General features: G+C 39.2%; 1 protein-coding gene across 2 annotated transcripts in view; it reads left to right on the top strand.

The window, feature by feature from the left end:
- The window catches only part of LOC114135384 (vitamin D3 receptor B), a 31645-nt gene extending 21045 nt beyond the window's left edge, over positions 1-10600 (top strand). For both annotated transcript variants that reach the window (XM_028002642.1, XM_028002641.1), the window contains exons 8-10: positions 1905-2056; positions 4329-4445; positions 4608-10600. In XM_028002642.1, the coding sequence (XP_027858443.1) occupies positions 1905-2056; positions 4329-4445; positions 4608-4861 (523 nt within the window). In that variant the 3' untranslated portion in view covers positions 4862-10600. The remainder of the gene's footprint in view (positions 1-1904; positions 2057-4328; positions 4446-4607) is intronic.
- Positions 10601-15466: the final 4866 nt, after the last annotated feature.

The raw sequence follows: 15466 nt of genomic DNA, 5'->3' as shown, positions 1-15466 counted from the left end.
AAAAGACTTGAAACTCTGCCAAAATCCACCTTCCAACAAGACAGGAATGACTTAGATTTAGGTGTACACATTTTGAAATGACCTAGTCAAAGTCTGGCTCTTAATCCAATTGAGAATCCACAGCAAGACATCAAAATAGATGTCAAAAATGTTGATATCACAGATGCTTCACAACCAGACTGACAGTGAGCTTTAGTGAAATCACATTAAACAAACAAAATATATGAAGGTTTATGCTTATCGTGTGACAAAGTTCAAACAGTATAAATACTTTCAAGTTGTAAGGAATATAGCAATAAAAGCGAACGACTACATTGTATAACAGAAGAATTATTGACTGTTTTGTTTTTGATTCCCACCTGTGAACTTTAACCCATGAACAGTGCAAGAAGAGATAAACTGGAAGGAGGAATTTTACTGTCTATAATCTATTTTTTCTTGATTTCATTTTTGTTCATTTGTTGTTTTTGTTTGTTTTATTCTGATATACTTAGGAAAACAAAACCTTTGCTTCCCTAAACCTTTGGAATTGCTCCTCATGTTAATTTATTTGTAAAGTTCATGAATTCTTATCTAAAAGTGACATTTGGCACACTTTTGAAGACTTTGCTCACATATCTTTTCTGCCAATTGAATTGATTTTATGCCATTGTGTGGCATGTAGCCATGGTTTAAAGGCCATGTCAGCCAGATTAATGATGTATTGTAGAATGCCTCACAAAATGCTTTATTTCATAAAACAGTAGGCATTTCCTAAAACCGTGCTACAAGTGTGTCTTGTAGGTAGCTCTCCAAACTTCAAGAGCCAAAGTTTCCTCCTACAGTCACTCACACACCCAAGTTGTGAATCTGATAAGAATGTATTTCAGTAACATCAGGAAATACAAGAAATACAGATCTTTCCGTGGCACCTTAAGATTCAAAGATATAAAGAAAAAAAGATGAACTAACAAAATAATATGCAAAATGTAATGCAGTGATTCCCAGGTAAAGTATTAAATTTGTTTCTATACTAAAACGTCCTTCCTTTAAATGTAAAAATGCATCACGTTCTTTGACGTTTCTTTTTTTATGTTTAATAAAACTCATTTATTTGTCAAAGCACAAATAAATGGGGATAATCTTATAATTCCTCCATTTTATCTGGTATTACAAACTACAGTCTCTTACATGAAACTTAATGTATATGTTAATGTTTATTTGATTTTATAGTTACTCTTTGTTCCACGTTATTGTTTTTAAGAAAGCCAAAATTAGAATCTGTAAATCGCTGATCGGCGCATTGACACTCTTTATTTATTTTGTGCAGCAAAGATTATTTTCGAGAGGCCGTTTCTGTTATCCTCATGGAAACTGTTTCTTCTGGAGTGTGTGTGTCAGTGTGTTGACGGGGACAAACGCAATGTGTGTCGAAGGGTCAATTCAAAGTCAAGGCAGAAACAAGCCAGAGCCTGTATTTTCCTAAAGGTTTCATAATAGGTAATGGACGTGAAAAATTACCTTAGACCCTGTTTGCCCTCTTTGAATCTGCTTTCTAATCCCTTTAACAACACCCTGGGTCCTCCCCTTGACGTCTCCAGGCCTCAGCTCATAACTCCCGTCAGTTCATTAGCTATGTTTAGAAATATTTTTGAAAGAATTGTTGTTACCAGAAGAAATGTTTTAACTAAGCTTAAAGAAGTAGTAACCTGTCCATGTGTCAGCTTGCAAACAAAACAAACAGTTGCACATTATCTTTTAGAGTCCTGAGTAGCCTTGAACTTCAACTGCGTTTCAAAAATTAAACTACGAAAGAGCCATGATTTTTCTACACCAAACTGATAAAGTTTGACATAATTAGTAGTAGGTTTTGCGGTTTTATTAGCTAACCCTGTTTGAAATGAACCATGCGTCTTTTACTCCAGGGAGCTAACTGCAGAGGACCAGATTGCTCTGCTCAAGTCCAGTGCTATTGAGGTGATCATGCTGCGGTCGAATCAAAGTTTCAACCTGGAAGACATGTCCTGGAGCTGCGGTGGGCCTGACTTTAAATACCAGATCAGTGATGTCACCAAAGGTCAGTCTGAAAGCTGCTATATTTGATTTGTCAGTTTGACTGCTCTGAAGACAAGCCACTGTTCAGGGTTATTTACAAACTGAACACATTTTAACAGCTAGAAGTTATAGAAAATACATACATATATACTGTATATGTGTGTGTGTGTGTGTGTATGTTAAGAATGTTGTTGCAGGTATCTGTATCAGAGGTTATAAACAATACACACAGTAACCAGAAATGCCCAGTGTTTACTCTTTTGGGACAAAGGTGCTAATTTAATTGTCACTGCATAACCAGTCTTGCATATCTTTAGCCCTTTGGGCATAGCTTTCCTTTACCGCTCAAGCAAGATCTCTTTCTGCGATCATGTAAGGAATGTCACTCCTGACCTGCTCCTTGTGCAAAACAACAAGTGTGTGAACCAGCAGGAGAAGCGCTGTTATGCTCTTATCTGTCGCTGAGGACTTTCGGTCACTGAGTGTTTGTCAGAAACATGAGAGAACAGACGTGTTTTCTCATGCACTAATCAATAGCGTGTGCATTCTGTACTCTTCACGCTTTTGTGAAACATTCACTATGGTGGACTTGCAGAACAACCTCTTTCAACAAAGTTTGAGAAAAACAATACATGCTTGCAGGGTGTTGTGTGCATTATGAGCGTTTTTCTGGATGCTTGTAATGTAAGAAAATTAAAGGTGTTTTTTTTTTAGATTGCTTAATGTAAAGTAGCGGTAGTCTCAGAAAGGCAGGGAACTTGATCTGTTCAATTCTGTAGCATTAAATAACAATATACAGCATTTTGCTTCATAATGTTAAACTTGGCACAGAGGCGGACGTCACAAACATGATGCTCTTTTGTCTCCATTACTTGGACCATTTTACACTGACCTATCTGTACTGAGTTAAAAGCTGAGCTCTGTGTGTATTTATGTCTACTGGGCAGGTAAGATGACCTTTGCAAGGTATTTTTTTATTATGTCGTTGTATTTACATAAAAATATGTTTTACATGGCATAGCCACTCATTTAAAACTGAAAAGCAACATATATTCCTGCTGCTGCTAAAATATTGTAATGCACTCCATATTTCTGTCATAAAACTTGACCTTTATTTTTTTATTTTATTTTAATACATAAACTAAAGCAGGAATATAAAATAAAGACATTCTGAAAGTAGTTGTGGTTTTCAAAAGCTTATTTTCCAGGATATTTGACCTTTCCACTGCTCAGCTCCTTAGAGTTTCATAACGGCCTCACATTAGCAGATTGATTGTAGCTTGCCAACTGCGATGGGTGGCACTGCTTTACTTTACAACCCTTGGCTCTTCATGTTTTTAGTGAGTGGCTGTATTTCCACAGAGACAAATTTGTCTTATTTGTAAGTGAGGAAAAAGTTGGGAGTGATATTTTATTTTATTTTTTTATTTTTTAGCTGGCTGACCAGAAATGGGCAGAAACATGCAGGGGAGGGGCAACGTTGCATGTAATGGCGCAACGTCAAATGTTTACGAGATTTATTGACGTCAGTAACAAGCCCATGCTTGATAAAATTATACTACACATACAGTTGTGTGAAACAGTAATTGCCCCATCACATATTTTCCTTTATGCCACATTGAAAAGTTTTTATGTCAAACATAACCTGAGTAGATTAAAAATGTATTTTTTAAATAATAAGAGTGAAGACTATCAATACCCCATTGTTAAAAATTATTAATGGAGATTATTCACATCTTCTATGTTAATTTTGTACAGCCAGAACCAGTTAGTGCAAAACTTGCAAAATCAACAAAACACTTAAATAGACCCTATTTGAAAAGTAGGCTGAAAGATCTTAAAAAGCAACACATCATGTCCCGATTAAACGAATAGGTGAGATACAAAGTCACTGACATCTAATCAGTCTGGATTACGAAACCATTTCTGAGGTTTGGTAATCTAGCAAAGCACAGCGAGCGGCGCTGTCTACAAACGGAGTAAACATGGAGCAGCGGTAAACCTCCCCGCAGCGGTCAGTCGACTAAAATTACTTCACAATGACGACCCCATCTAGGAGGTCACGAAACGATGCAGAGCAGCATCGAAAGCACCGCAGGCCGGTGTGAGTCTCGTTACACCTGGCATAAAACCAACGCAGCTTTTCAGGGAAAGGACATCTTACCGATCGGCACAACTTGCTGTAATGGATGGAGCCACGAATGCTGGTGTCCGACAGACAGTCTTACAGAAGAGTGCCATTAGTTTGTGATCGTAAACTTCACCAGAATGTATCATATGCTCGTCTCTCATAGCGGGCCACACCCTAGAGCTGCTGGAGCCTCTGGTGAAGTTCCAGGTGGGCCTGAAGAAGCTGAACCTCCATGAAGAGGAACATGTGCTGCTGATGGCCATCTGTTTGCTCTCTCCAGGTACTGTGAGGAGGGAGAAAGGCGTGTTCTGTAAGCTCTGCACAGAACATAGAGATATTATTTGCTTCATCCTCGTTTCTGTTTATTTTCTATTCCTGTTCAGTCACCTCTGGAACAACCGTAAATATATATATGGTTTTTTTTCCCTGTCACCCGACGCAGACCGTCCAGGTGTGCAGGACCACTCGAGAATCGAAGCTCTCCAAGACAAGCTGTCAGAGACCCTGCAGGCCTACATCCGGCTCCACCACCCGGGTGGACAGCTGCTGTATGCCAAGATGATCCAGAAGCTGGCCGACCTGCGCAGCCTCAACGAAGAGCACTCCAAACAGTACCGCTCACTGTCCTTCCAGCCGGAACACAGCATGCAGCTCACTCCGCTGGTGCTGGAAGTGTTCGGCAGCGAAGTCTCTTAGAATCCGCCGCCGAACATCAGCAGCGGCGGGGTGAAAACGGACAGAGAGAGCTGAGAAGGTGCTGGATGGACTTTAAGCTGACGTGGGTTACGGAGCAAGTGGAGCAGAGAAAGTATAGTGCGTGTGTGTGCGTGTGTGTTGGTGTGTGTCTTCATCTCTGTAACGTCTGAAGAAGTGTGTCTTGCTTCAAAGGCCAAGCTTGTGCGGAGAGCAAGCAGATGTTAAATAATACAGTAAACAAGGGAATGTCATGTACTACAAACTAAGCTATCCACAGGACATTTGCCTATATATCTATATACATGTTTTTCTACTTATTTAATTCAAACAGCTGCTTTAAGATGCCTGGACATTTTGTGCGTGCACGTGTTGTGTACACACAACTTTTCACAACAAGCATCCTCAGTTATACATTTAGCCATTCAGTTCAGCTACCTCTTCATTTTACTGGGTTGTTTTATAACTACATCACCTCGGTGAAAGAGTCACTTTCACACAAACAGTTTGGATACCGCACATTTCTAGTTTACCAGTGCAAAAGCAGTGCCTGCACACAACTTTGAATCTTTGGTCATCTTGAAATTGTCTTTTTTGTTTGTTTATTTGTTTTTATTTTTGATTCTTTCCAAGGCAACATATGAAAATGACTGTGCACACATGCCTTTCAAAGTTTCACCAAAGGTATGGTCAAATAATCTAGAAACTGCTTCCATTACTGCTGCTCCATGGTTAGCTTTCCTCATGCAGCCACTCTGCAAGTTGACTATAATGAAGGAAACTATCATCATACGGATTTATACTACAGAATCCAGAGCATTTTCTGTGATTCAGTGAGGTTTTTGCTAGGACTTTAGGACTTTAATAAGGTGGCTGGGTTTGAGGTGAGAATTAGCCACTAGTATTAGCTATTTTTACACTGCTAATTATTGATCAAACCAGGACCTCTTAATGGCTTGTAACTCCTCAAAGTATCTTTGATTAATCTATGGTTTGATTGTTTATTTCTATGTTTATAAATACTGCTATCTCATATATTCTAAGCACTGTTAAGCCACCCCTCTGCATCCAGTATATTATCACAGATGTTTAAAGGGCTAACATGCCAAACCTAACTGGAACAGTAAGCGGAGGCCAAAGCTGGGGGCCTATCTTCTTGTTTATATATAGCTGCATACTTTACTTGGACTTGGCATAAATATGGAAATAATTGCAATAGTTGTTTTTGCGCGTTTCGTGTCATTTCGCCTATAAAAACCAATTCCATGAATTGTTCCTATCCAGTATACCGTGAGCTCAGAGGGCGGAGAGCTTGGGAAGCTGCTTCGGACCTCCACAAATATCACACCCCTTTCGTTTCTGACTGGGAAGTGGATTTTCTAGAATGTCCGAGGGCCTGGTAGTTGCAGAGGTGCTGTGCACCTCCACAGCCTGGCCCTCCTGTTTGATGTTGTATGCTGCGCAGCCCTCTAGTGGCTGCATCCTGTAAATACCAGGTATATATATATTTACATATATTAAAACTATATAATGTCTACCGCTGTACATAGGGCTACAAGGATCCCGAAGACTTTTTTTTTTTTTTTTTCCCCACCCCAGAAAGAAATATGCAAACACAATTTGATTCGGATTTATTAACACTTTGTTTTGAAGCACTCTGTTCTGTGTTTTTTGTTTGGGTACATCCTTCAGTAGGAAAGATCAAGAAATGGCTAAAACGGGGATTGCTTGTGTGTTGGACTGATTATCATCTGTATAGTGTGATTTCACTTTGCAATGTAAATTTTTAGTAAGAGGATAAGCTGCTCTCACATATAAGCCATATAAATTGCCAAGTTACACCTGCTATATTAAAATACATCGAACTGATGACTCTGGAGACCTGGGAATCATCATGTCCTTAGCTAAAATGGTATTTATGAATGACTTTAGGAACATAAGCTTGTATATTTATAGGAATCTGCCTCCTCTCTGCTGTAAGTCACCTTTGGCTAAAGCTTCGCCAAACAGCATCTATCGACATATAAACTAAACTACCAAGAAAGCATTTAAGAGCATTTAAGAACTGAGGCCAGTGTTGTGAGGCTACATGTGTGGTTTAGGTTTGACCTTGAAAGATGACATGTCCTTTGTGTTGAAGCAATTCTCCCACAGAAATCATTTTCACACTTCTCTACAATAGCAGTCGATTTAACCACAGACAAATTTGCAGACAAAATAAGTCAAAGGAAAAGAAAAATGTCTTTTTGTCTATTTAAGCTAAGTAAACCACCACCCCATGTCTAACATACAAGACCTTAGAAAAGTCTCCACACTTTTTGAACCTTCAGATTTTGTCAAGTTACGGACACAAACTTCCACTCATTTGATCTGATGAGAGAGACCAACGCAAAGTAGAATATATTTGTGAAGTGAAAGAATTTTTTTCGATGGGAAAGAAATTGGTATCGAGTCCCCCAAAATCCAGTGCGCCTATATCTAGCTTGATCCATTTCCCATCATGTCATCCTCAGCCTGCCTGTCAAAAGCGAAGAAAGACATTACCACAGCATGATGCTGCCACCACCATTTTTCACCTACAAGACGCTGTGTTCCAAATGTAAGTTGTTCGCCACACATGGCGCTTTTGGAAGTAGGTGTAAAAGTAGCTTTTACACCTACTTTTTCACCTAAGTGACAGTCGCACCTTCTACCACATTATTTGCTGTGCAATTTCTTTCCACTTCTCAATTGTGGGCTATTTTGTGTTGGATAAATCCAAGTTTGAGATTGTAACCTGACAAATGTAAAAAAAAAAAAAGAGAGAGATACAGTGGGTGTTTTCTTCACCTTGGTAGGTAAATGTAACTACATAAGGAAGATGGCGAAGGAAGAGAGCGCCCAGTTTTGTGGAGATGTCTCCATATGAAAAGTTGTTCCTTTGATTGATTCAGCCCAGTTTTTTTTTTTTTTTAATCCTCCACACTGATGAAGACCGTTCTAAGTCACTGTGACTTTGTTTCAACACTTCAGTCACTGTGTCGCTCTGTGAGCTGATAGTCGGGGCTCAACTTTCAACCAGCTTTCCTAGCACGAATTAAAGCCGCCCTTCAATATAAAAAAAAAATCGTGTTTTACTTTTATTTTTTATTTGATTTGATGTGCCCTACAAACGACCCTGCTGTGATTGAACTTGTTAGGAGTTAAAGCTCGATTGTGTTTAGGTAGTACCACTCGTGTGTGTTTAGTGTCAGTCTAATGAAGGGTGGTGGGGGGGGGAGGTTTATGATGTGCTTGGTTACTGAACACTGGCTTCTGTAGATTTGAAAGTCTCCATGTTCATTTTTTTCCCTGTTTTGTATGACAATGTGGGTTTGATTTTGCTCTGTTCTTCTTCTTCTTTTTTATTTGAGATGCTGCGTTGATTTGTGCATGTCTGGTAGCGTGGGAGGATCAGTGAATGTGTAAGTGCCACAGGGAGAGTTCCCTCCACACAAGAACAGGGTAACAGAGGAGTTGCACTTGTGGATTTGACAACCGAACAGGAAAGCTCGCAAGAATGTATTACAGCCACTAATTAAACACTAAATAATTTTTGTGCTCAGTATCACACGGCGTCGGGGGGGAGAAATCCTCTTTTGTGCCATTAAATATCTGATTACATGTTATTTTTCTTTTACTTTGTCTTTTTCTCTTATTTAATTTCCCCCAAATCACACCAATACAGTAAATGTGAATATGGTGCATTGTCAGAGATTCCTGTTTGTTTTTTTATTCTTTTTTTTTTTTCTCTTTTTTTGTTGTTGTTGTGATTAGGCTGCTCAGACTCTGTATAGATTTATTTTTTAAGAACAGCATCATAACACAGTAACAATGCCTGCAAAATACATACATTAAGGTACACTATCACCAGCAAGCTTTACAGTCTCCTCTCTTGTTCTTAAGATGTTTTATAATTTTTTTTTCTTGTACAACTGTGGCCATTACAAATCCTGTCTGGAATACAAATGTATATTCACGCCGAACTGTCAGCCATCTTCCCCACGAAGGATTTAAAGTATTTTTTTTTCCCCTTCAGAACAGGCATTGTAATGGAATTGACATAAATGTAGTTCTTACTAAAAGGACTGTCCACAATAGATGTATATTATAATCTACCTAAAAAAAAGAGAGAAAAAAAAAAAGAAAACCTACCTCTTTTTAGCTCATAAGTTGCTTTAGCATTAAGAATTTAAGAATTTGCCTCTGTTTTTACTTTTTTAAATATTTGTATTCATGTGGATATTTATTGCTGTCTAATGAGTCATACTTCAATGATTACCTCAGAGATGTCTCACACATTTGGGAGAGTCCAGCTAATGAAGTCATTCATGGTTTTTGTTTGTCATTTTGCAATTTTTATTTCCTCTGAATTAGCAATGCCTCCCCCTGGCCCCTTTTCTTCATGCACAAAATACAAGGAGTGTTTTTTATTTGTTTTGTTTAGTTTTTTTTGTTGTTTTTTTTAACCAGTGCCTGTACTCTGACCATCTCCACTCTGGCTAGGATGAGGCTGCATTCGCTCAGGTTGCAGCATTCTTATCTGCATCGTCGCTTCTTTTAACTGTTTTTATAACGATAGTCGCCGGCAGGATGCAGTTAATCTTGCTGCCATGATGCTGATATCTGCAGCGTCTTCCCGTTGTTTTTAAAGGGGAAACTAAAGAGAAATGACCGGAGTGAATGCAGCTTTGAGAAAACAACAACCACCACCTGATGGACTTTGCAACAGAAGAAGGGAGAGTTTTTTTTTGGCATAGCTTGAGCTCTGTAATGCATGTCTGGTTTTCTAGTCTTCTCCTTCAACCTTTTCCAGTATTCTGTTGCAAAGTCTTTTTTTTTTTTTACAATTCCCCACCAATGGGAAGTTGAAGATCCTCAATATCCATGTAATGCCGCTTCTTTTTTTTATTTATGTATTATTATTATTTTTTTAAATTTTGGGCGCCAAAATGTTGCGTGCAGTTGACACCATACATAACATCATCCAAAGTACGAGTTGGTAGTGGAAGGGGCAAGCCTCCTCGGATTATTGTGTCTTTTAGAACATGTGCAACTTACTGGTGCTTCCTGGGAAAATCGATTCCATTCAGATCCTCACATCATAACAACAACGTTCACTTTGGTGAGCCTTTCTTGTCTCCATGTCAAACTGCTTCAGGTAAACACTGAATGAAATTGGGAGTGTTTTATAATTTTTAATTTTTATTCATTGGTGAATAAAGAGGAACAGAGTTGCCGTAGTTACATCCGCCCTGAGCTGTGTGCCATAACATGAGCCCTTTCACCGCACAGGGGGAGGGTATTAGCCGGGCTTGCTGGCTTCACACGTTCCTCCCGGAAATTTCAGCAGAAAGGTCATCCGGCCGCATGGTTGACTTATTGTTTAGCTTTCTGTCAATCAATTGTGTAACCCCATTTTGCAATTAACAATTTGGAATCTGGCATGAAATTCTCACCTTGCATTTTGACTCCAAATCCTACCCGAACCAACAAAACCACTTACTATAGCGTATGTGACATGTAGACTGATTCAAACTGCTAGCCGTAAACTGCCTGCGTCGGTCAGCATGGTATGGCTCCGTTTATCAGGACTGTCGAGTCTCCTAAATTCTAATGTAATTTCAAGATCTCTTTTTCTTTCTTTTTTCTATTATAAATTGGTGTAAATGTAATGTTTATTTTGTCTTGTTTTGCAAATCAGAAATAAACAATTGTATATAGCAAATTGCGTCTTTACAATTTGAATGATCCACGGCCTGTGAAGATTAATACACAATATTAATTTAGCTTTTTTCCTACAATATAGTCAACATATGCAGTACCTTGCAGAAGCGTTCAGTTGTCGTTCTTTTCACATTTTGTCACCATTAAGTCAAACATTTAAGTGTTTATTTATAGATGTCTATGTAATAGAACACAAATTGGTTCATTATAATGTGTAATTAAGTAAGGAAAATTATGAATGTTACTATAAAGACTAGGCTTCGAACTTTCCATTTTGATGAAAGGGTATCCTTTTTTTTTTTACCCCACCAGGGGGTATTTTTGTGGGCTCTAGTGTCCCTTATGTGGTAGTAGGCTGACAGGAAACGGGGAAGGAGAGAGGGGAAGACATGCGGCAAATGTCGTCGGGTCCCGGAGTCAAACCCGCAACGGCCGCGTCGAGGACTCGAGGCCTCCAAATACGGGTCGCGCCAACCACTATGCCACTACGGCGCGCCCGATGAAAGGGTATCATGAGTTGAATTTGTAGTTATGTTAATGACTGCTGTTATTACAACGTGGTGATTTTAGTTGGTTGAAGTGTCGCACTGTAGGGATAATATTCTTCAAAAGTGAAAGGGAAGATGGTTGGAGCTAAATAAAACCTCCTAGAGGCTCCAAAATACTTGAGCCATGGGCAGAAATTCACCTTTCAGCAGGACAAACACATAAACATGCAGTTGAAATTACATTGGAATGGTTCAGGTCAAAACATGTTTAAGGATTGAAGTGTCCTAAATAAAGTCCAGACAAAAATCTAATCTGTGCCAAAAATTGGTGTTCTCAGATGCTCTTCATCTAATTTGACTAAATTTGAGCAGTGGTGAGTTGGAAGAATAGTCATAGATTTCTGTCATAATTAACTAAAAAGAATTTTAGACATTACCCAAAGTCACCACACAGTTAGCTTCTCAGTTTTCACGATGGACGGTTCAATGTACCTGAGGCTTTTTAAACTTGAACTGTCTCTTCATGGTCTTTGTCTCATGCTGTCAATTAGCCACTAGAGGGCAGTGTCTTTCATTACATGTCTCAACGTCCCCTCTCTGGCCTAATGACCTCTCAGATTTTACCACTGGAATCAGCCAGATAAAAATCTAATTATTCTGTGCCAAAAATGGGCACAAACAGGTAACTACAAACAGCTTTAAAAAAGTCACTTAGTCCGTACTGGGCAGCAGCATGGCAAAAAATCGTGGTGTGATTACAGAAGCGCACCAGTACAGATTAACACCCACACTAGACTTATGTCAAGGTACATCCAACGTACCAGCAATATGTCGGAAGAGATTGGAGTTCACCTCAGATCCTATCTTTGGGGCTGGACACGTATGGAGGGAGATTGCAAGAGTGTGGATGCACTGGAGGAACAAATAAAAGGTTATCAGAGCGATCCAGTCGTTGGGCGACAGTTAATTGTCAGCTCTGCTATGAAGCGGAGGCACTTATTTTGCCTGCTGATAAGGTTGGGCTCATGCGGCCCTGCTGAGCTGTTGCATCTGTGCACTAGGTTACATGAAGGAAAGAGGGACTCGGTTTGCAACAGCATCCATAAGATCGGGGCTCTTTGGCTGTACTGTACAGCAGAGTAACAACTGATGTGTGTAATCTGCATATTACACAGTTAGCATACATTCTCTTTATGCTTAGGTCACTACTTTGGAAATAATTTATAGTGCTTTAATTTTCTTCTTTCTGGAATAATTTGTTCCCTAAATTGGCCAATACTGTAAAATCCCTACAATAAAGTAAACAAATGAAGTAAACCCACAACAAAAAATAAATTGCTGAATGAAAATGACGTCTTGGTCCCCATTTACATAATTCCCTGTGATTCTATTCAGTCAGTAAAAAAAAAAAATCATTAAATGGGACTAAAAATTTGTCTGGGATTTGTCTCTATTTTAGCAGAATGTCAATAATTCTGACAGATCGGCATCAACTAGTTGTCTCATTATGAAAATGCTGACAAGCTTCAAAGGCTCAGAGCTAGGAGGAAACTCTAAGTAAGGCTGTGGCTTTTTCTGTGAATCGTGTCAAGATACTTTTTGAAGCATCGAAAGTCGTTCAGGCCCTTCATGCAGGTTTCAGCCGTACATCAAACCGAAGCCAACAGGATAAAACACAGAGCGCTAAAAAAAAGTTGCTAAATTAGCGCAGAATAAATGAAATAAATGCCCCACAACAGTAAAGCACGGCTGAGGTCCTGTTATGCTGTGGGGGTGGCCTGGCTGTCTGTGATTAAAATAGATTTCAAAACAAACGTATTTTTGATTCAGAATACGGAGTCTGATCTTGAGGTTTTGATTAAATAACAGGCATCTCTGATCGAAACCACCAGCAGATTCACTTTGCTTTAACGGTTTACAACTTGTTTTTTTTTCACTGAATTTATTTGTTGTCCTGCATTAATCAACAGTTTAATCATAAGGTACATGCAATTGTTTTTATCTAGTAAAATCATTTTTTGACTAAAAATAAAAAGTTCAACATATAATGTGTGTAAAAAAAAAAAGGAGATTAAAGGAAAATTAGTAATAACACAAATGAAGAAGACAAGGTTGAATTAATGCTAAATGTCCAGCTGAAAGAAACCACAACCAAAACACTGCGATTCTTTTGGTTTTCTGACATTTTTCAAATAGAAATGCTAGAAACACCACTAGGCTTCTTCACCTGCGACAGCTACGCTAGCTCATCAGTTGGGTCGCATTACACGGAGTAGCATTTTGTCCCCCGTCAGCATCAATAATTCTTTGTTCATCACTTTTCCTTCCTTTGACCTCTTTTGATGGATACTGACCGCTGCGGTGTGGGAGCAGCCCACAAGGGCAGCAGCTTTAGAGATGCTCTGGTAGTCGTCTGACCATCGCCATCTGTCTCTTGTCAAACTCTCTCAAATCCTTGTGACATTTCTTCCAACTTTAGCTCTTAAGAAAATGATCACTTACTGCCCAATATACCAGTAACTAGAACCATGGTAGAAGTATATGATTTTTTTTTTTTTTTTTTTAGTTTTAGTGTTCGCAATGTTATGCCAGATGAGTGTGTGTTGGAGTGTACTGTATATTCCCACAGGCCTGTTCAGTAACACAGAACGGGCCTGTGGGAAATACACGAAAGGTTCATGTTTGTCAGGAGTAACTCAAACACATTATATATATTAATTACACACAGATAGATGCTTGAAAGCCTTTGTGTATGTTAATTAAGAGGATTTTCTGCTTACAATTAGTGAAGACATGACATTAAAAATTAAAATATTTTATCAGACCAATAAAATTGATGAAAGGTAGGTTTTCTCCCTGATTAAAGCTTGTCAGTTTTCAGAGGGTACTTTTAATCTGACAAGTGAGCCTCATCAGAATGCATATTATCATGTATTGAATACAATTTTATAGTATGCGCTCTGTGTTCCCACTTTCTAATGATGCCCTGGGCAACTGCCCATTCTGCCTGTAAGAACAATAGAACAAGCAACTGGCAAAACAGGTAAAAAAAAAAAGACATCACCTGTACTTTGATTGCAACTCATCTAACTACAGCTTTGCAATAGTTGTTCATATTCAGTTTTGCTAATCTGCGTGTAGGCTTATCCTAATTAGAAAAACAGCACAATGTGACACAGAGCTGACTGTGAGCAATAAGCAAAGAAAATTTCTGGTTGCTTTTTTTGCATTTAGATCAGTTTGGTATAGCTGATGATGACGCAGGTCACACCGGGATTTTTTCTTAGCACCACACTTCACGACTTTGGTTGGTTTCTGGGGGGAAAAGCCTCTGGCCACTGGTTATTAGATAAAGAGACAGAGAGGGGATTCGGCGCACAATAAGATGGTCGCAGAAGGCATGTATTTCTGTCCGAGTTGGTATTAATACAGATGGGTGGTTCCCTCATCAGTGGCTGATACTGTCGCAGCACATGTGCACCCTGATAGTGCGAGCGTTGTATTTTTGTGTCCCAGCTCGGGGTACGAGTTGCTCAGTTGCCACATGGCAGCCTCCCTGCCTAAGAGGGGATGTCAGTTGTGACTTTCCAGTAATAACAAGGGCGTGTTGTTTTCTGTGTGCATATCTCACACACACGTGTGCGTGTAAGAGAGACGAGCCGTTTAAGTTCCAACCAAACGGTCACAATGACAAAACAAAGAAAAAATTTTAAACTTTGCCACCCTTTTCTTTTTATTTATATTTTCCGGCAGATTCGGTGCTTTCTCACCCTGGGCTGGATGCAGGGTCATTGCAACTCATCCAAATGTGTTCAGGGCTGTGGTGTTGGTTCAGAATGTGAAGAACGCATCTGGATGCTCCTCCATTTTTAGATCCTCTGTGGGGCAAAATAACAACGATTGTTTGCTGAGTGCTTAAAGGTGGAGGCTCAAAGGAAATACACCCAAACAAACCCTGAGAAAGCAGTTTCTCTTTAGTCATTGAGGTTCACACTAACGTCCTACTAATGTCGCAAGGAAAAAAGTCACATATGTCATTTAAATGAAACAAAAGAAGAGTGATGTAGTCTTCTACATTTCAATCTGAGAAGGAAAGAAAAACATCTTATCCTCATTTTTCTGATTTATGGGGGGGGTTTTCTGCCCTTCTTGCTTTCGAGGCAAAGGAAAACAAGAGTACAGTGTGCGTGTTTATCCATGTGTATGAGGAAGTGTTCTCCCTGGAAAAGAATGGCTGCAAGGTTACACTAATGGCTCAACATTTCCTCTATGATTTCCAGTGCCCTATATTTATACTCTATGCACGCATGTAGCATACCACTAGCTTATTCACGTTTTAAGCACTTCAGTAATGTGGTTTTTATTGTAGATCTTA

This window comes from Xiphophorus couchianus, chromosome 20, assembly GCF_001444195.1.
Source record: "Xiphophorus couchianus chromosome 20, X_couchianus-1.0, whole genome shotgun sequence".
Taxonomy (NCBI): Eukaryota; Metazoa; Chordata; class Actinopteri; order Cyprinodontiformes; family Poeciliidae; genus Xiphophorus; species Xiphophorus couchianus.
Note: the sequence above shows the minus strand (reverse complement) of the source record. Positions and strands in the feature narration are given on the sequence as shown.